The following is a 21,167-nucleotide window of genomic DNA, read 5'->3' as shown; positions in this document are numbered from 1 at the left end:
GATGATCTATAAATACAACAAAAAGGAAGACTTTGAGACCAGTTAAAGAAATGGTAAATACCACATACACATTTCCAAAAGTTAATCAATCAGATACTGTACCTACTTGAGTCAATGAGGGAAAAGCACGGAATAATTTGACTAAATCACATTTCTATGTTTTTTGTTTTTTGTTTTGAGACGGAGTCTTGATCCATCGCCCAGGCTGGAGTGCAGTGGCACAATCTCTGCTCACTGCTGCCACTGCCTGCCAGGTTCAAGCAATTCTCCTGCCTCAGCCTCCTGAGCAGCTGGGATTACAGGCACCAGCCACCATACCTAGCTAAACTTTTGTATTTTTATTGGAGTTGGGGTTTAACCATGTTGGCCAGGCTGGTCTCAAACTCCTGACCTCAGGTGATCCACCCACCTCGGCCTCCCAAAGTGCTGGGATTATAGGCGTGAGCCACCACGCCCAGCCATTTCTATGTCTCCTTAAATGATTATGAACTGCTGGAGCACAAGGTTTCCATGACTGTTAATATTTAATATCTAACTATAAAGGCTGTATTTCAGTATTTGATGTACTTATCATTACGATGTTAAAAGAGAAAGCACCACTCTCAATATAGTAGAAACTTAACTATGAATTTTTCTTGTAAGCCATGTTAGAATATAACCTTCTTGAGGGTAGGGATACCCTTGAATCTGCTTTAGTGAACTAGCCCTCAATAAATACTAGATTTTCATTGGGGTTACTGTGTAATACTTATGTATGCCTTCTGAACTAAGACCCTAAGCTCTGCACTGCCAATTCTGGTTTACCCAACAGGCAGATGAAGCATATGCTTTAGGGCACCAGCAAAACCAGACTGTTAAAAAAAAAAAAAAAAAAAAAACTTTGCCAAATAATTTAATATCTCAACAAAACCAATGAAGTAGCCATCATGGGAAAAAAATCAGAATTTTGTTGGACTTTTTTACTCTTATTTTGGGGTTCTGTTATTTTTCTTTTTATTTCTATATGAGGAAGAGGTGGTAGAACATCAAAATCTTTTCAGTGCTTAGGGCCTCCAAAAATCTTAATACAACTCTGTGTACATCTTAAATTATCATAAGTTTTACTTAGTTGTTCAGCAATAAGTGCTTTATTTCATGAAAATTATAGCACGTTTACCCGTACTTTATGTAATCATACAATTTAAGATTCTTCCTCTTTACAATTTATCTCTAAGCAAGAAACCATAATAAATGCTAGAAGGCAACCTTCATAAATTGGACTAATACCAGTTCTCTCTTATCAGCCAACAGTGCTAATATGTCCTCACACCCCCTGGCTGTATGAAAAGATTACACAGTTCCCAGAACAATCAAAAGTAAATTATTATTTATTTCTTACTGGTATAAATGGAATCTTAAATGTTTCTATTTGAAACGTCTACATATATGTAAGAAAAAGAGAGTTAGTTTCTTTTTTTGTAGTTCTCATTTGATTCACAACTCGTTTAGTTACCTAAGAAAAGAGTTCTAGTTTTTTTCTCAACAATTACGTTAAAGAAAACACTGCCAGATTCTTCCCAGTTTCAACTTTCCCTCTACCTACCAGTCAATCTGCTGCTGGATGATTATCCAGATGTTTCTGGTGTGTTTTGTTGCTAACACTCTCAGTGTACTTCAAGAAGGGTACAGATACTGCTCGAGGATCCGCTTGCCAAAGTCCGGTTCTAATTAGACTTGTCATTTTTTGCTTGGTTTCATTTTGACCACTGGGTGCATCATGCAACCGTGTTGGATATTTTTAAGAGTATAAAAATATAGAAAGCAATAGTTAATTAATCTCACTTTAAAAGAGGAAGTTAAAAGTACTGGAAATTGGTGTCGGATGATTAAATAAAGGATTAGGAGAGAGACCATTCCTTTACATATAGACACCCTCCCCAACCCCACACCCCCAAAACACCAAGCCATTTCTAAGTAGTGAGAGAACTTCGGCAACAAAGAAATAGCTTTGTTAGAAAACACTTCACACGACTTATTTTAAATTTTGCTTTAAATTTAATTGCTTTTCTCCTTTTTCTCTAATAACAGGACTATTTAGCAGTTTCTAGTCCTTGATTAAGGCTTCAGAGTTCATTCTTATCTATGCCATGTCTTAAGTTTTCATAAAATTCAATCTATACAAGACTTGCTTTTTGTGAGCACTGTGCTTAGTGGCAGTCCGGATTTTTCCCTCCACCCTCGCGGCCACCCCTGCCCACCGCGGCCGTCGGGCGTGGATCTGGCAGGTGCGAGGCCGAGGCCCAGGGCTCAGCGAAGGAGGCCGAGTTTACAGAGCGCGCGCGCCCTAGAGGAGGCAGTAGCAGCCGCAAGCCTGGCCGCCCGAACTTTGCGAGCCTGGCGGGGGAGCACAGAGGCTGGCCGACCTGCCCCGCTAGCGCTGGAGAACGACTCCCTTTATGCCAGCTCGCTCTCCGCCTTCCCGCAGCCTGCGCTGCGGAGCCTCGAAGACCCCGCCGCCCTCCACAGCGTCTTAAATAACAAACCCCTGTACTCGCGCCCGTAGGAATTGGGGCAGCTGGGGGTTCGCGTCACAGACTCAAGCCCGCCTGCCGGAGAAGGGCAGGCCGGGCTTCGCGGGGCCGAACCCCGCTCCAGCTGGGGACAGGCCGCCTAGCCGGCGGGAGAGAGCCGGCGCGAGGGAGCCAGCGCAAGAGACTTGACGGGAGGAGGTGGAGAGCTAGAGGCGGGAATGAGTGCGCGGGGCCGGGAGGGCGGAGCCTGCTAGACTGAGAGCGCGAGCGCCAGCAGGGCGGAGGGCGGGGCGTGGGCGGTGCCCGGCCTTCCCGCTTCCGCGGCGCTGCAACTCCGCCGAGCCTCCTTAAAACTCTGCCGTTAAAATGGGGGCGGGTTTTTCAACTCAAAAAGCGCTCAATTTTTTTCTTTTCAAAAAAAGCTGATGAGGTCGGAAAAAAGGGAGAAGAAACCGGCACCCTCTCTGAGAGGCAACAGAAGCAGCAATTGTTTCAGCGAAAAAAGCAGCAAGGGAGGGAGTGAAGGAAAAAAGTAAAAAAGGGGGCGACACGCAAGTGCTCGTAGGGGTGAAAGGAGCAGGGACCGGCGATCTAGGGGGGAATCAGCTACAAAAGAAACTGTCACTGGGAGCGGTGTGGCCAGGGAGGAAGCAGTGCTGCCAGGCTCGGCTCCAGGGCACAGCTGGCTGGCGGCTGCCCTGTCCGCAGCAAAGGGGCACAGGCGGCCGGGGACCGCGAGAGGTGGCGAAGTGGCACCGGGCGCCGAAGCTGCTGAGCGCTCGCCGAGACGGCGGCGGGTCTGGCTGCGCCCTGGAACTGTGGCGACTCCCCCTACTCAGAACTTGGCCTGCGTTTCCCAGGACTCTCCGCATCTCCGGAGGCTCCCGCAAAACCGGGAAAGGAAGGAAAGGACAGCGGCGGCAGCAGCTCAATGAGTACCTACAACAGAAAGCCTGAACGAGCTCGGTCGTAGGCGGGAAGTTCCCGGGGGGCTGCCCAGTACAGCCGCAATGCTGCCGCGAGCTGCCCCAGCAGTCCGGGCCCCGTAGACGCTTCCCGCATCGCTCTCCTCCTTCCTCAGGCTGCCGGGAGTCCCGGGACCTGGCGGGGCCGGCATGACGGGCTTCTCGGGGGCCCGCCGCACGCCCGGCAGCCTCCGGAGACGCGCGCCGAGCCCGGCTCCCACGGCCTCTGAGGCTCGGCGGGGCTGCGGCTGCCTGGCGGGCGGGCTCCGGAGCTTTCCTGAGCGGCATTAGCCCACGACTTGGCCCAGACGCGACTAAACGCTCTTCTGGAGAAGCCCAGAGTACTGGGCAGTCGTTACGACCTGTAACTTGAGGGCCACGGAACTGCTACTCCCGTTCGCCTTTGGCGATCATCTTTTAACCCCCCGGAGCACGTCAGCATCCAGCCACCGCGGCGCTCTCCCAGCAGCGGAGGACCCAGGACTGTCCCTTCGGCGAGACGGATGGAAACCGAGCCCCCTGGAGGACCTGCCCCTACAGTTCTGCCTCACACGGCTCAAGTCACCACCGTGAACAAGGGTGGGTGAATGCCTTTTCTTCCCCCCGAATGTCTTTCCTTCCGCGGTATTTTCTGCCCCGATCTATAGTCCCTTGAGTGTCCACACACACTCCTCACAGAGATCTGTAGCGTAGGTACGTGACAGCTCTGCCTACATCTGACGTCCGGAGTCATTACCCAGGAATGTATGTGTGTCTGTGTGTGTCTCTGTGGAGTCGTCAGAATTCTTCATAGGGGTTAAGCTAAAAAAGCGAGGCGAGGAGCCCCTCTCCAATGGCTCAGTTTTGCTGAATAATCACGTGTGAATCGAGGGGCGGGCTTTTGGCAGGCAGATCTTACTAGTATTTACTACCAAGCTCTACTCCAGATTAACCATCCCAGTCCTTCTGTCAGTCTCCGATGCCATCATGCAGCCTGGTTAGGAGCAAAGGAAAGGGAAAAAAGAAAAACGACTAATTCATCTTTTCCTGATCGTCAGGACCCTAAAGAATGGCCGAGCCTTGGGGGAACGAGTTGGCGTCCGCAGCTGCCAGGGGGGACCTAGAGCAACTTACTAGTTTGTTGCAAAATAATGTAAACGTCAATGCACAAAATGGATTTGGAAGGACTGCGCTGCAGGTTGGTATTCAGAGAGGTGGGGAAAACAAGTCAATAATGTTGCCTACGTGACCCGGTTTTCTAGATTTACAGCTTTTAAGCTTTCAGGGACATAAAATTTCACTGTTTTTAAACCTAGTTGGTTGCCATATTTTATATCTTTAAGTGGATGCAACTTCTCAAAATGACGTACTTTGAACAAACTCCTCAAATCCAATAACATCCTTGATATCAAGTGGGGTCCAGATTTGGTCTTAGTTTTTGGAATCTTTTTGTGACGGTGGGGATTTTAGAGTAGTCATTGTAGGGCCGAGGTTTGTTTGTTTTGTTTTGTTTTTAAAGACAGCTCTGTAAACACATTATTATGATTATTATTTGAAATACACTGCTATTAGTGGTTTCACGTACTTTGCCCCCAGTAATAGACTTTAACGTTAATTTTCTTGACTACTGGTGAGGGTGTTTTTCCTTCAAATGCTCCAAGTTTTGACAAACGACTTTTCCTCGTTTGGAATGGGTGGCCTGGGCACCGGGACAGGATGTACATTTCACAGTTAATGTAATACCATCCACTCATTCAGGAGTCGGGAGGAATAAAAAGTTGAATTTTCTAATCAGAGCTCAGCTGCAGTGTCTTTGTCTCTACGATTATGCCGTGGTGTGCTCTAATTTTCAGTAATTAGATTTACAGGCAACAATTGACACATGTCCAGCTGCCAAGTATTGTACCTGATAATTTTTTTCTTCTTCTGAATGTTATCATGTAACTTAGGTGAAAGGCTTAGAAACAGAAAAATGACAAAATAGTTTAAAATAGTTAATTTATCAGAGTTCTGATGATATTCTTATGAGCTATTCTTATTTGGAAATGCAACACTTGAAGCTGTTTTTGAAAACCCATTGGGGAGAGGGTTTTTAGAGGGCTTTGTTTCGGTTACAAGAATTAAAAAATTAAGTGCCAGGAGATATACTAGTAACAAACAAAGTCCATGTAGTCTGTACGTTTTCAATCAGAATACACTGGCCTTGCAAAAATTTCAGTATTAAGGAAGTTTATGCACAGATACTAAATTATTTATCTTGTTATTTCTGCTACATTAAGTAATGATTTTTTTTCTTTTTCTACCTAGTAGTTTTGAACAGGTTTAGTGATGATAGCAAAGTAACAAATTTAATATATTGAAAAGCTTCCTTTTGAAAACTCAAAAGATTATATAAACTTCACAAAGAATGAGCTACTTAACCCATGTTCATAATAAGATTTTACAGGATTTTTGACGAACAGAAAGACTGGGAAATTAATAATATTCTTTTAAAAAGTTTTGACAAACATTTTTAATACAACTTTGCAATCTTGTTTATATTAAACATACTTATCAAGATACTAACACCCACTTATTGTGGCTTAGTCCTTGTACATATAACGAAACACACAGAAACTGGAGTTTCAAGGCTTATTTTCATTATGTATAATCCTGACTCTGAAGTTGTGTCATAAGTCAAGAAATAACTTTCTTCAAAACCATTTCCAATATTACTATTATTTTCTGTGAAAAAAGGTGAATTTTATTCTACAATTATGTTTATTTAACTCAATTTCAAAAGCCTTTTCCACCTTCCTAGTGTATATTTTTCTATCAGGTTAATATCAAAGGCCTTAATCGTATGTTTGCTTTACAAAGATCCAAGATATCTGTCTCTTATTTTTCTCATTGCAGGTCCTTAAATATGACTAAATCTTTAGAGACAGTTGTGGTGGTATCAATTTTTAATAACCAAAAGTATGTTTCATTGAAGTTCTTGAAATATAAATTATGTATCACTGTTTACCACTGCTCCAAAGGAAGAGCTAAAAGTCAACAGAGTTTTATCAACAGGGGAGCTTAATATCTTGTCCATCTATATAGTTTGCATTTACAAAATATTACTCATTCTAAATATATTTTATTATTTAATATGTGATTAGATTTTTTAAACATTTAAAAAAGATAGATCGACTTTGTATTTTCCATTAGCATTTAATTTCATAAACATTGAGTGTCTATTATATAAGATATTTATTATAATTTAGATTATTATAATATACCTAAATATAAATAAACCAGTGTAAATGCTGAAAATATGTGGCATGTTAATGAAAGTAATATTTTTTCACAACTAAATTATATGTATTTTATGTTTGCATGATGTTCTACAAGATATTTTATAACAGACCACTGATAGAGTGAAACATATTCAAACAATAGTAAATAATCTTCGTTATGTGAATTATTTGTATGTTGATAGCAAGTGGTAATACCACATTCTGACTTTTAAAATGTTGGCAGTTTACAAATAGCTATTCTTTAAATGCTTGATAGTAACTGAAAAAGGAACTAATACAGGATCACCAGTTGATTATTACATTAGCTCAAACCACAAGACAAGGCACAAGGCTGTCCGTGTCCCAAAACACCCATTAAATATCTTATTTTTTCTTCTTTTGCTCACTTGAAAATCAGGAGGCTTGTCAGAACTTTGAGAAACAGCATATAATGTAATAGGGTGACTATTTCATTATTTTCAAGAACAGTTGTCATACAACAATTTCCTACTGTGATACAAGGCATATCAGGAACTTAGTTTTATATAAATTGATACCATAAACAATTTAGAACACTGTGGCTTATTTAACACCTTAATAATCAGTAATGTTTTGTAACTTAAAATGAAGGATTCTAGGCATTGAATACACCTAGTAGCCAATACTAAATAACTTGCAATTTATTTGCAAGTTATTTAGTAACATTTTTAAAGAAATGCTTGGAAATTTGGAACTATATCTGTTTGGAGGGAACTTGTAAAAATTGATCATTTAAGAAAATATCAGGCCTGAATTTTTAAGACATCATTTTTACACTCGCTGATGGAGTTGGTTTAAAGAAACTCAACATCCTTTTTTGTTTGCAGTAGCTATTTAGAAAATAAAGTTTAACCACATATGATTTTCTAGAATTAATACCACAGGCACCTTTTATGAGCATGAACAATCAAACAGAAAGAGACTCTTATTTAAATCCCAAATTCCATTTCTTTTATTTTAATAAATTCATGAAATTACACAACTCTTCATGGAACATAGAGAACTGAGTTGTTAGCAAATGCTATACATGTTGCACAAATTCTATCTTATTGATCAATTTATCCTACTTTTGGACCCATTTAAGACGTTCCATCATAGAAGCTCAATTTTTAGAAGCTCAACTTCTACTTTCACCTACTAGCACTTTTCTGCATTTGACCCCTTCAAGCCCCATGCTATGGGTCTTCCGCAAGTACTCCATCAAAAATAAATAGTTAAATAAATGGATGGACAGGCAGATATTTTATATTTCTGTAGCATGAGCACTTGAAGGATTCTACCATTTCTACTTCTTTTCCAGGTTATGAAACTTGGAAATCCCGAGATTGCCAGGAGACTACTACTTAGAGGTGCTAATCCCGATTTGAAAGACCGAACTGGTTTCGCTGTCATTCATGATGCGGCCAGAGCAGGTTTCCTGGACACTTTACAGACTTTGCTGGAGTTTCAAGCTGATGTTAACATCGAGGATAATGAAGGGAACCTGCCCTTGCACTTGGCTGCCAAAGAAGGCCACCTCCGGGTGGTGGAGTTCCTGGTGAAGCACACGGCCAGCAATGTGGGGCATCGGAACCATAAGGGGGACACCGCCTGTGATTTGGCCAGGCTCTATGGGAGGAACGAGGTTGTTAGCCTGATGCAGGCAAATGGGGCTGGGGGAGCCACAAATCTTCAATAAATGTGGGGAGGGCTCCCCCACGTTGCCTCTACTTTATCAATTAACTGGGTAGCTCTCCTGACTTTTAATTAAGTCATTTGTTAAAATACAGTTCTGTCATATTTTAAGCAGCTAAATTTTCTGAAACAGCATAAGTGAAAATCTTATAACAGGTTTATGAATATATTTAAGCAACATTTTTTCACCTGCAAAATCTGTTCTAACATGTAATTGCAAATAGCTTTGACTTTCTTCTGAATATTTTATCTTTACTTGGCTTTTCCCTTGCTTCCCCTTTTACCAATCTCAACATCCAACTTGAAGACTTTGTTTTTAAAATGGTTTGTCCTGATGCTTCTTTTGCCTAATTAAAACACTTTCAAAACAGGACAACATTTTTCTGTGATTTTCCTACCTCTAGAACCCGTACACAACTTGTCACTTGTTAAGGAGAACTGTACTAAAAGTTATTGATGTCTTAAGTCTTTACACTAGAAAAGGTAGACCAACTGGAAAACTAGACATACTCTCTTGATGATTCAGTTATTGTTTTCATCCTTTACCCATGTCCATTCCACCTTGGTGCCTAGTATTTCTGCTTTAAAACAAAACAAGGACAACTTTTTTTTTTTTAAGATTAAGCCTGAAATTTTAGTGTGAATTTCCCTTAATGTCCAATCTTCCCTTTTTCTCGACATTAAGTCAAGTAGTTGCAGGACAGAGTTCAGAAGTAGCAATCTGAAAACATATTTTAGTTCTAAAGTTTTAAAAGAAAATGCCACCTTAAAAGTGCTTACCACTAATGGGTTTTTAATCACAAAATGAAGTAAATGGTTAAATAATACATTTCCCAAAATTATATCATAAATACACTAAGTGTAATGTAGACTTTTTCTCCCTGAGTGTAAGAAATGTAAAATTACAAAATGTTTAAGTATTAAAGTGCAAATATCAAATTTTAGGGAATGAAAAACAGCGAGACAAATGTATAAATTATATATAAAGGTCATAACTATTTTAGGATCTGCAGAAAAATAAATGTAGAAACTTTTAAAATAATAAATGAGCCACTCCCACAAATGGTACTTAATTTCCACAAAACTTTTTAGTAAAAGAGTATACAATATTTTTAGGCGTACATTTACCTTAAAAATTTTTTTAAGGAAGTAGAAATATTAAACTTCCAAGACAGTTTTCCAGCATCTACTACTCGGTCATTTTAATTTACACTTTTCAACAATGTATTTCAATAGTTATCATTTACAAATCCATACATACTTTGTTCATCATCTCCCACATGATCAAAGATGTTTTATGTGAAAGTTCCCTCCTACTTCATAAGCTCTCTGCCCTCACTCCAAAAAGAACAAAATGCCTCAAGGTTTATTGAAGGACATGGTTCTGATGCCTGACCTAACAAGGATTGGAATGGCTGGGTGGCAGGCAAGTGGTTTTCAATAATTTATCTTCCATGATAGTATAAAAGAATATAGAAAGAAAAGATTAATCCTTTTAATTTTGCAGTAAAATTTACATTCTCTAAGTGCAAAAAGACCTCATCATCTGACACCTTCAACCACAAATTACTAAATACATTTATTTTTGATGGCAACAAACTTAAAACACTTATTTAAGAAAAAATAGCGATTGAGGTGGTTTTGAAGTAAAAGTGTCACATTTTGGATTTTAAAATTGAGTCAATATACAAAAATACTACTTTAATAAGACGAATATTTTTGAACAAAACACTAACTGAAAGTAATTTTTTTTTAAAACCCTCTTACAAGTCACAACTGTAAAGATGGCCGGTCATGATTTTAAAATCCAGTTTAATGGACTTCACAGCATCCAACATGTGTCGGCATTTACTTTATTTAATTACAATAAAATTTATCTTTAGAGATTTCAAATATAAAAGCATAGGACGTTCATAAAGCAAAAGAGTACTTCTGCAGTTGCTTTGTTCTCGGCTGGTCAGAGCACAGTAGAGGGAGAGGACGCTCTATCTTTTCATCAGTCTAAAATTTGTTAGGCATTAAAACATCGCCATATTACTCTGGCTCTGTGCAGGAAGTAGCTTTGCTAATCTAAGTATTTTAGAAATGAGTTATGTGGTCCCCTCTAGGAAATATGAAAAGCCATTATTCAATCTCAAAAACCTCAACAATATTCTGTAAGCCTCTTGAACATGCCGAAATGTATAGGATGGAAGAAACGGTGCTGCTTGGGTCCTATTTTCAGCGACCTGAGGTGAGGAGGGGTCTGAACTTATTCAGATGCAGAGAGTGGGGATGCAAGTGCTAACTAATGCAGTGTCCAGAGCTCCAGGGGACGACGCTGTTGTTAAGGATGGAGGATACAAAGCAGAGGATGCGCTCTCAAATTCAGTTCTTCACCGCTGCGTCCGCATCCACATCGGGAAACTTGGGCTCAGCCTTTGCCCAGTAAGCTGAAGCCAGGCTTACATCTGGGGTGGAGGGCACTAACATGACCTCGGCTCAAGTTCTGGTCCCCGAACTGCTAACCAAAGTGTCTTTTATCACATTTTGGTAGTGAATTAAGTTTTCTGATAAACATTATGCATCTTGCAACGGTGTGATGAGTTCATGTACACACACACCACAATGGGTGGCTGATCAATAAGTAGATTAAGTATTCTGTCCCGAGAAAGCAATATGATATATTTCCCTTATCGTATTGATCAAAAGAACGTTGTGGATGGAGTCAGTGGCCCAGGACTGGTTTCGAAATCTCAGTTCCCAAAAAGGTGCTTTCGGCTTTTGCCGGGGGTAGAAGTAAATAGTCGATAGGCGCCAGGCAATCACAGTGCTGGAGCAAGAAAAGGTCGTGCTCACAGCCTTCCTGGATGCCCTAAGCAACCTTCATCAAAAGGCTACGGGGGAAAGTCCCTGTCTCCGTCTCTGGAGACTGTTCTGCTTTTATATGGCAGTCCCATGAAAACAGATCCACGCAGGAACCTAGTGAGAGGCAGGAAATAAACTTCCCACCTGAGACCCCGGGTAAAGGTCTGCCCATAGCCAACCCAAGCCCTCCACGGAGGGGCTGCGAAGACATCTTTTCTGTCCCTCTGTCACTCCTCCAGACTCCAGCTCCAACTCCCTGGGCCCTAGTGAGGAAGCTGGAGCCCAGAGCTCCCTCAGGGCGCGCAGAAAAGCCCGGGGTGGGGGTGGGGGAGCTTCAAAACCGTTAGCTCGCGTTTTTTCCCCCTCCCTCGCTAAGGTTTCTTTTCTTTTCTCTTCCTGTCCAAATATTTCAAATTTCCGCGCCTTAAATAACAGTCTCCTTTTATTTAGTTAGTTTCCTCGGCAGGTTTGGCCGCCCGCTTGTCTCTGCCCCCCTACGGGCCCGGGGCGCCTCGGGCGCCTCGGTGCTGCCTGCAGCCCCCGCGCGCTGCCCCCAGCCCAGCTTGCGCTGTACAGAGCGCGCCCGCCAGAGCCACAGCCCCCTCCTGCCGCGACCTCGCCTGACCCGGCTGTCCGGGCACCCGAAGCCAGCTAAGGCCGCCCCCAGCCCAGATGCCGGCCTGCCTCTCAGCTTGACTTCCCTCCCCGGACTTTGGAGCGTCTTCTGCGTTAGGATTTGGATCCCGGTGGCCCTGGAGCGGCAGAAGGGCCGCGGCGATAGGAAAGCAGCGAAGGAGGCCAGTGGCCGGACTCTGCCCCAGCCCCCACCCGCGGGTAACCTTGGAGGCGCCCTCGGAGTGAGTGTGTGCGCTGCCGCGCGGCCGGCCGGGGCAAGCAGGAGCACCGCGCCGCGGGCAGGAGGCGGGAGCGGGGAGCGGGGGGCGGGGAGGGGGAGCGGGCGCCAGCGCCTCCCGGCCGCGGGCGCAGCACCCCGGGAGCTGCACGTTCCCCGGGCGGCCAGGCGACCCCGGTCCTGGCCCTAAGGCAGCGGTCCCCGAGGAGGCGGCAGCCATCCCACTGGACGGTTCTGGCGACCTGTGCCTGAGGACCGGGGCGGGAGGGCGGCCAGGGAGCAAGGGCCAGCGGGCCGGTGAGTGCCTAGCTCTACGCGGAGGTGAGCTGGCGGCGGGACGCGGCGGGGAGGCTGAGCAAACGGCGCCCGACGCCGATGCCAGCACTCCCTTCCCCTCCCCCATGACAGCTGAGGACAGCCGGGCTCTGAGCCTCGCGTCCAGTTGCGAGGAGGCAAATGCCTCTCTGGCTTCTTAGCCCCTCAGACTATTCGGGAAGTTGCCCTGTGGTTTTGTCTCTCCCCCGAACCCCATAAATTACTAGACACCCAGGACTGAAAATGCACGTTCAATTCCGAAAGACCCTCCTCCCGAAATACCGTGAACTACAGGGCTCGGGTGCGCAAAACACCTAGAAAAGGGTCTTTTTTCAACCCAGAATAGTTTTGAAAATCGAATACTGTATGGATCATCAGCGACGCCTCAAAACAATTTTTTTAAAAATCCCCAGATCTGGACACAAACTTGCTAAATTAAGGTTCCAGTGAAATGTTTTGTCATTTGCTCTAGAAACATTGTGCGAGCTTCAGGTGTTAGGATGTGGGTTTGGAATTTTCTGTGGTGTGTTTAATCCTCAAAGACATTAAATAACAGCATGGTTACACTCCCGGCAAGCGAGCAAAGGTTATCCTTGCCACCACAGCACCTGCAGAAGCACAGTGGAACTCAAATATTTTGCTTCCTGAGTTCTAAAATGGCTTCTGAACTGTCCAGAGGTACCAGCACATAGGAGCAGGGGGACCGGAGACCGGGGGAGAGATTGTACGTTTAAAAAAACTACACAGATACTATTACACTTCAATTGTTCCACCTCACCTTTCTCCCCCAGCCCTCATCCTCATCGGACAAGGAAGAATTTTAGTGTAGGCCTGTTCAATAATTCTAAATACAGCCTTTTTCTCTTCTCATGTCTCCCCCCACCACCAAATAAAAACAAAAACAAAAAACAACCAGCCAAAAACATCAGCTCTTTTGGGGAGGAAGTAAAAAACCACCAATCCTTATCCAACTACACGTCGTTTCTTTTGAGCACTGAGAAGAAATGCTACTTACAACCAATGCTATGAAAGAAATAATTTATCAGGACTTCATACGCATTTAATTTGGTATAATTAAAGTGATATTGTCTTTTAGCATGAAAATAATGGGACAGTTTCTGAAACTGATGCATGAAAAACTCAAAAATCTTCCTGGACATTTTTGGAGGCAGAAGTAACTACTATTAGTTACTTAGAAAAAGCTGATACTTTATCTTGACCATATAAAGCAGTATCATGCGAATTTTATTTTCATTATATGTCGTAGATTTTCAGATTAGTTGTATGAATAGTGAAAGATCACATAAAAAGGAAACTGCCAACATTTTTTAATGTTGAATTTTTAATTTAGAAATGCAACTAAATTATTTATCACAACTCTATTAAAATACAGTCCACTCCCTGTTCCTTCTCAGTGGACAGTCTGCACAACTGGCTGGTAAAGAAGTTTGTCCTGAGTTTAAAATTTATGCTTTGGAAACATTATTTTCTAAAATAAAAAAACACTTACTCATTTTTAGGAATAATTATTCTATAATTTGGCTATTCCGTGCACAACTAATGTAACAGTATATCCTGTCTTACATTTTGGAACTTTTTTGGGAATTCTTGTTCCATGGTTTTCTCCTTCCGATAATTTTATTAAAAAGTAACTGTCCTCAGTGATATATCAGCATTCTGATACTGATTCTGCTAATTCAGGCACTTCACACCAAACCTATACAGGCCATTTAAAAATGAACATGTATTCTTATTTTTGTCAAACTTTGGAACAGCTGTGAATGAATACTAACATTTGAAAGGCCTAGAATAATTAATTTGCAAATCAGCAATAATGTTATAGTGTGGTGATGATTCAAGATGAAATAAAAGCTCATATATTAGAAGAATAAATAGGATGAAATTGTTAAATAATCAGTACTTGCTGATTAACAGGATAATATTCCTTGTTTCAGTATTCACATAGACAATACTGTATACTGTGGTATGCTTTTTAACTATGAAAGATAACATTTAATAATCATCATGAGATATAAAAGTAATTGATCACTCCAGAGTCTCTTTTTCAAAACATAATTAAAAACAATGGTTTAGAAAATATTTCACTATACTATCACCTATAGTTTTGGCTGTCCACCCCACTTTTTAAAAAAATTTCTCTGTATATTTTTTTGTCTCCACATTTTAGGTGATGAACAAAAATAGCATGTAGATAGACGTTTCCAATACTTCTTTATTCCTGATTGTTCAGCTATTGATTTGCCTGTTCACAAACATTACTTCAACTTTTAAAGTCATATTTAATGATGCTAAAAAGTAGTTATTATCCCCATTAATTAAAATTTATCATAGGCCTATGAGTGAAAAAGCATTCAGCCTGTATTGTATTTAAAATAGTTAAGTGAAAAAAAGTATACATTAGGTTACATCAATTGTGTATTTATGTTTAGCATATAAATTAGTTGAAATGTTTAATAATATTTAACATTTCAACACATGCTAACATTTTCAGCATAGAATTAAGATCTGGAAAATCTTAATTTGTGATCTTCAGAAAATAACATTTTAATTTGTCATATTGATAAGACTAATCACTTTAAGAAAATGTTCAATTGTTAATACTTACAGAAAAATATGAGGAAAAGACTATGGTATGAAATCCAAAGCAATTTTTAAAAAATAAATTACTCCTACTGGTAAATTACATATTTTAATTGTATTGTTATTTTATAGTTACATTTTGCACTTTGTATGTGGACTAAAGCTTGCTATGTTTATCCATAAGTATATAGTTGGAACTAACCAGTTAATCAAAATAATGTTTTTGGTCCTGTCCTATATGAGTATCCTTATGTATATGTGGGTGTGCTAAGATATTTCTTACTAAAGTTCAGTACTGAGTAAAATGGATGTGGAACAAATACTATCAATTCACTTCATATTACTATTTTAAGATGACAAATTATTATCTACTAAAGAAATATAAGCTGATAATTTTTTAGTTATAGGTTAAATCATTTTAATTAATGATCCTGGGAAAGATATAAATTAAAATCTTAGCACTGAAAACACCAATGCAGGTCCTCATTCTACCTAAGTTAATGTTTCAAAAGCTTGTCATAAGGCAAATATATTAAAAAGCCACTTATCCACAATTTAGAAATTTCAGACATTAGAAAAGAAAGTATGATAGTGGTAAGAGGAATAATGAATATTTTAAATGTTTTAGATAGCAATGCCTGTAGGTTAATTTAATATTAATTACATGGTGGACAATTTGCTAAAGAATCCAAAAGCAAGGACAAAAAAAGACCAGTAAAAGACATTTGCCCAAGAATCCAAAAGCAGGGCAAACAAGACCAAAAAAATTTCCTTCATTATATCACAATGGTAAATATAAACAAATTAACTTTCTTGGTATGGAACATTTTCCAGTTTTGTGGGAAGTTTTTTTATCATTTTCATTTGGATAATGCTTTTGAAACACATAGTAGAAAAACACACTACTTATGTATAAATTGCATACATAATTTACATGTTTTACTAACATACAGCAGACACATATTCCATCTAAAAATAGCAAACACAACATCATTCTGAAAGGGTGAGTGGATACAGTTGGACATCTGGACTAGACTGAGGAACTATTCAATGTGAAGCCGGAGTAGGGCCACATAGGAGGGAGCACTGAACTGACTGAAGGCTGGTTAATTTACTCAAGACTAATCAAAATGACTCTGAGCTAGTATAAATTGCCTGCAGTTGTTTAAATATACCATGCACCTAATGGAAAAGCAAATAACTGTATAAAGACAGTTAACAGAAAGAATATATGTATGTCTTTTTAGTCCAGAGGGACATCACAGATGTCATAGAGAAAATATTAATTTGGCAATTTATTAGATAATTGTACCTAACAACATCAGCTGAAGATCAGTGATTGCTTTCATTTTCTTTTAAAAAGGCTTATTTATCATATTTTAAAGGTTCAAAATGCACAGTTCTTCAAATATATGACTACTGTCTATAAACAATAAATATTAACTTATTAATATTCTAATTTTTAAAATTTCTTCAAGAAGTACTCCAGAATACTTGTTGGTTCATCAAACCTTATTGTAAGATCTTACATCATGCCCTAGGATCAGCAAGTAGAGGTTTTGGCTTACCAACATAAAAGAATTTTAAAGATTAGTGCCTTCTAAGGAAAATATTCTGATTTGAATTACTAGGATGGAGATCTGGGAATTTTTAGTAGCCCTTTTTTGTTTTCCACAAACAAAGATATTATCTTTAAAATCAATATACAATTGATTTATCATTTCTACAGTAAAGTCATGTTTTATATCATTGTTTTGACTCTAAATGCATAGAATTTGAACAATAGAACAGTCTATGGCCATTGTGAGGTTTCTCTACTCAGCAACAGAACATGCTGAAGAGAAAGCAGATTGAAATATCCGACATAAAATTCAAGCTATGGAACAACAATGATACTAAATTACCTGACAGAAAAATCACCTCACACAAAAATCATGTACTAATTTGGGGAAAAGGAGTGGAGAAAAAAGCATTTAAATTCTTTCCATTAAATTAAAAGATTACTGTCTCCTATCCAATATTGTCGGAGGAAATAAAATCCTAGATATTTAGGGAAAGAATCTGAACATGCTAAAAACAAGTGGTCTCCATTCACAAGTGTGATGGTAATTGATCTGAGAGGATGATCTGAAGATGTTTTAATGTAGTTGTGAATATGTTAGCATAGAAGAATGCTAAAAAAAATTGAATTATATTGAATTTTATCATAATTTGAAGGTTATTAAATCATATTTATACAAAAAATATACTTTGATAAGTGTCTTTTCTTGGTTACTTCTTAATTTATTCACTTATTCAGTGTATATTTCAGTGAAAGAAAAGAAACACATAAGCAAGCAAGTTAATAAATCAATATTTATTTTGCATCCGTATGACCTAGTTTAATATTTAAGACTCCTTCATGGATTGGGCTTTATTATCCCATCTTACAAATCAGGAACTCAGATTTGATGACGCTAAGTCACTTGTCCACAGTCACAGGCTAGTAATCTATAGCACAAGGATACAAACTGGTGTCTTTTTCTACTGCACTATGGCCAGATGGAAAGATCTTTCAGGAAAATTACCACAAATCCATCAACTCAACAATCACATATTAAGGACCCATCATTATGGTCACTTAATAGGTTTACAGTCTTGGGACTAATTATATCTGAGGCTTTCCACATCTGTGAAATGGGGGTAGTAATACCTAATTTGCCATGTTATTGTAAATAATAAATGAAATGTGTGCAAAGTTCCTGGTACTCAGTAAGCCTTTAATAAATTGCAGCTATTACAGGAATACACAGTAATAGAAAATCCATGCTTGACCTCAAGGAACTTAAAAAACGATTTGGGTAAATAAAGTTTACATATGGCATACTAAAGCAACTGGAAAGTAAGCAGGGTATAAGCAAGTGCATAGTAGTGTGTGGTGCAGATTGCACCCAAAAGCAGCCTTATTATGGAAAATCTTGTAGAAGGCTAATGATATGGATTCGAATGTCCTACAGTGGAAACCTTTCCTTACTGAGAAGAAAAAGGAAAAGCTACCTCAAAATGTTTGTTTTTCTAGCATGTAACCTCTGAAGGTGTTTATGTCTAACAAATATATCAGGTGAACAATGGATAGTGACTTCAGGGACAGAAAACATAAAAATCATACATAAGCAGGTATTTTGAAAGATACCTCTTTCATTATTTTGAAATAAGTAAATATGATACTCTGATACAAATAAGAATAGAAAAACAGCAAGGAGTTTCATAATCATTACAAAATGGGATCCATAATAAGTAGTATAGAATAGTGAATGGCTTTAGGGCAAAATAAACTTATTTCTAACTCTGGTACTTATGTATCACACCTTGGAAGAGGTATTTCATCTTTCTGAACTTTACTTTCTGTATTTGAAAAATGGGTATAATAATATTTACAGAGTTGCGATATTTACAAATAATATTTATTAATAAAGTCACTTCAAACTCTAATATAGGAAACTTGAAAGGTCATAAACCTACAGGTTTCCTGAGACCTAGATTTAATTATATTAATCAGAAAAAAAGAAAACCCATCCTAGGTGACCATGACCCTGAGTAACACGGACATTTGTGAATTAATGAAAACTTCAAATTAAGACTTAAAGTTATCACTCCAAGCAACTTTACCTACCTATGCATCTGCTCAGTATACGAGTACATTCAGTTTAATAACCAACAGGTAATTTAGGAAATATCTATTATATGTGAGGTATTGTTCTATATGCTTGTATTCAATGGTAAGTAAGACACCATCTCAACTCTCAAGAAACTAGCAATTTTGTGAGACAAAAATGCCATGTACAGAATACAATAGAATATTAGGCATAACTGAGATGTAAAATAAATAATAAATTTCACTTGGAAAGTACTAATAAGTACCTGAGAGAAACCAAACCCCATTTTCAGAAAGTTATTATTGAAGAATCAAGTAGACTTCCATTTCCAACAAAATGAAAATTAAATATCCTAAAAAATCTTCCCAGCACAAAACAAATTGCTGCATAAAATATTTTTAAAAACATATTTTGGAATGCAGAGTTGCATTAGTAAAAAAGTAAGAAAAATCTACACAGACCAAAAATGAAAGCCAAGTCCTGATGCCAGTTGCTCTGGGGGCAGCTACTGACCCCTGGTATATTAGTTTCGTGGGGCTGCCATAAAAATGTACCACAAACTCAGTGCCTTAAACAACCGAAATTTATTGTCTCACAGTTCTGGTGCCTGGAAGTCTGAAATCAAGGTGTTTATAGAATTGGTTCTTTCTGAGGGCAGTGAGGGGAATTGTTTCATTCCTTTCTCCTGGGTTCTGATAGCCTCAGGCATTCCAGGCTTGTAGATGGCTTTCCTTCAGTGTCTTCACTTTTCATAAAGACATCAGTCATATTGAATTAGGGCCCACCCTAATGACTTCATCTTAACTTGATCATCTGCAAAGATCCTATTTCCAAATAAGGTCACAATCACAGGTACTGGAGGTTAGGACTTCAGCATCTTCTGAAGTGACACAGTTCAACTCCTAACACCTGGTAAACTACAAATTTCATTTTAAAGGGACTCAGAGAGGGATAAAAGCCAAAGCTTAGGGCAACTGCAAAGTGAGAAGACTGATAGAAGGCCCCTTTATAAAGCTAGTATCCCAAAGGACAGTACACCTTGGGAAAAGTTAAATTAAGTGTTTATTCAAAATTTTTGCTCATCTTTATGTTTCTGTTTTATTATCTTACTATTGAGTTTTGAGAGTCCTTTGTACATCCTGCATACAAGTCTTTCATCAGTGATGTGTTTTGTAGATATTGTCTCCCAGTCTGTGGCTTGTCTTGTTATTTTTCTTGTCTTTTTTTTTTTTTTTCCCCAAGACAGGGTCCCACTGTGTTGCCCAGCTGGGCTCAACTCCTGGGCTCAAGTGAGCCTCCCACCTCAGCCTCCCAAGTAGCAGGAATTACAGATCTGTACCACCATGCCCAGCTTGTGTCTTTTGAAAAGAAGTTTATAATTTAATGATGTTAGGAAGAGCTGTATAAACTGATATGGAGTCATGAATGAATGAACAAAATATTATATCTATACAAAGAAATATTTTTAGTCATAAGTATTGATAAATGTTACAACATGGATGAACCTTGAAAACATTATGCAAAGTACAAAAAGCCAAGAAAAAGACCACATATTGTATAATTCCATTTATGTGAAATGTCCAGAATAGGCACATTTATACAGACAGGAGTAGATTAATGGTTGTCAGGAGCTGTAAGAGGGGAATGACTGCTGATGGGTACAAAGTTCCTTTCAGGGTGATGAAAATGTTGGTGAACTGGATTGTGGTGATTGCTGAACAACTTTTTGAATATACTAAAAACCACTAAATTTTAAACTTTATTAAAAGGATGAATTTTATGAGATGTAATTATGTATCAGTTTTTTTAAAAGAAGAGAGAAACAGAAACTTTTTTTAAAGATGTACATCTACTTCCCTTAATACGAAGATAATGATGACTACAAATATAACTTGTTCTTTAGATTTTTAATTTATGTAGCTTCTTGGAGTACTGAGAAGAGTTTGTTTCCTTATTTCTTTCCCACTATAGACAATGAAGAAAAGTGTTTATTTTGCTCACTTCACTATCTAATTCCTAGCGTGGTAACTAGCACTTGGTAGGCACCCAGTAAATATCTGTTGAATTTAAAAAGAAAGTAGAACGAGTGATAGAATTAAGAAATCCTATTTTATTCCCACCAATGTAATATTCAATTAGAAATTACTGTATGAAACTTTGCTGGGGAACAGGATATTTACATAATCTCAAAGTATCCAATGGAGAGATCTTTTGGACACCACTTTAATCAGTGATCAAACTTAGCATGACCATAACGGAATGAACTGACAGTTGCCTCCTGATGTGATATAGTGGGAAGTACACAATATCAGCTATGAAGTATTCTTGCCAAGAATGTTTAACCTAATTTTTGAAAGGTAATACAATAAAAACGGATTGTGAGACATTCTGTGAGACTACTGGCTAGACTATTTTTATTTATTTATTTATTTTTGAGAAGGAGTCTCACTCTCTCATCCAGGCTGGAATGTGATGGCACCATCTCGGCT

At 39.2% G+C, this 21,167-nt stretch overlaps 1 protein-coding gene across 1 annotated transcript; it reads left to right on the top strand.

Moving 5' to 3' along the window:
- The first annotated feature begins 2,814 nt into the window (after positions 1–2,814).
- On the top strand, positions 2,815–8,797 carry LOC105495030 (cyclin dependent kinase inhibitor 2C). The gene is made up of 3 exons (XM_011764162.2): positions 2,815–4,054; positions 4,513–4,652; positions 8,054–8,797. The coding sequence occupies exons 2-3, from the start codon at positions 4,524–4,526 to the stop codon at positions 8,429–8,431; spliced, it is 507 nt and encodes a 168-aa protein (XP_011762464.1). The 5' UTR covers positions 2,815–4,054; positions 4,513–4,523; the 3' UTR covers positions 8,432–8,797.
- The last annotated feature ends 12,370 nt before the right edge of the window (positions 8,798–21,167 follow it).

The sequence above is a fragment of the Macaca nemestrina genome, chromosome 1 (assembly GCF_043159975.1).
Source record: "Macaca nemestrina isolate mMacNem1 chromosome 1, mMacNem.hap1, whole genome shotgun sequence".
Taxonomy (NCBI): Eukaryota; Metazoa; Chordata; class Mammalia; order Primates; family Cercopithecidae; genus Macaca; species Macaca nemestrina.
This window is presented reverse-complemented; position numbering and strand designations above follow the sequence as displayed.

What these genes read in the sequence shown, in the direction of transcription:
- LOC105495030 (XM_011764162.2), top strand. Translation starts at nt 4,524, where the DNA reads ATGGCCGAGCCTTGGGGGAACGAGTTGGCGTCCGCAGCTGCCAGGGGG. An exon ending in TTGGAAGGACTGCGCTGCAG is followed by an intron (nt 4,653 to 8,053) that starts GTTGGTATTCAG and finishes CTTCTTTTCCAG; the next exon opens with GTTATGAAACTTGGAAATCC.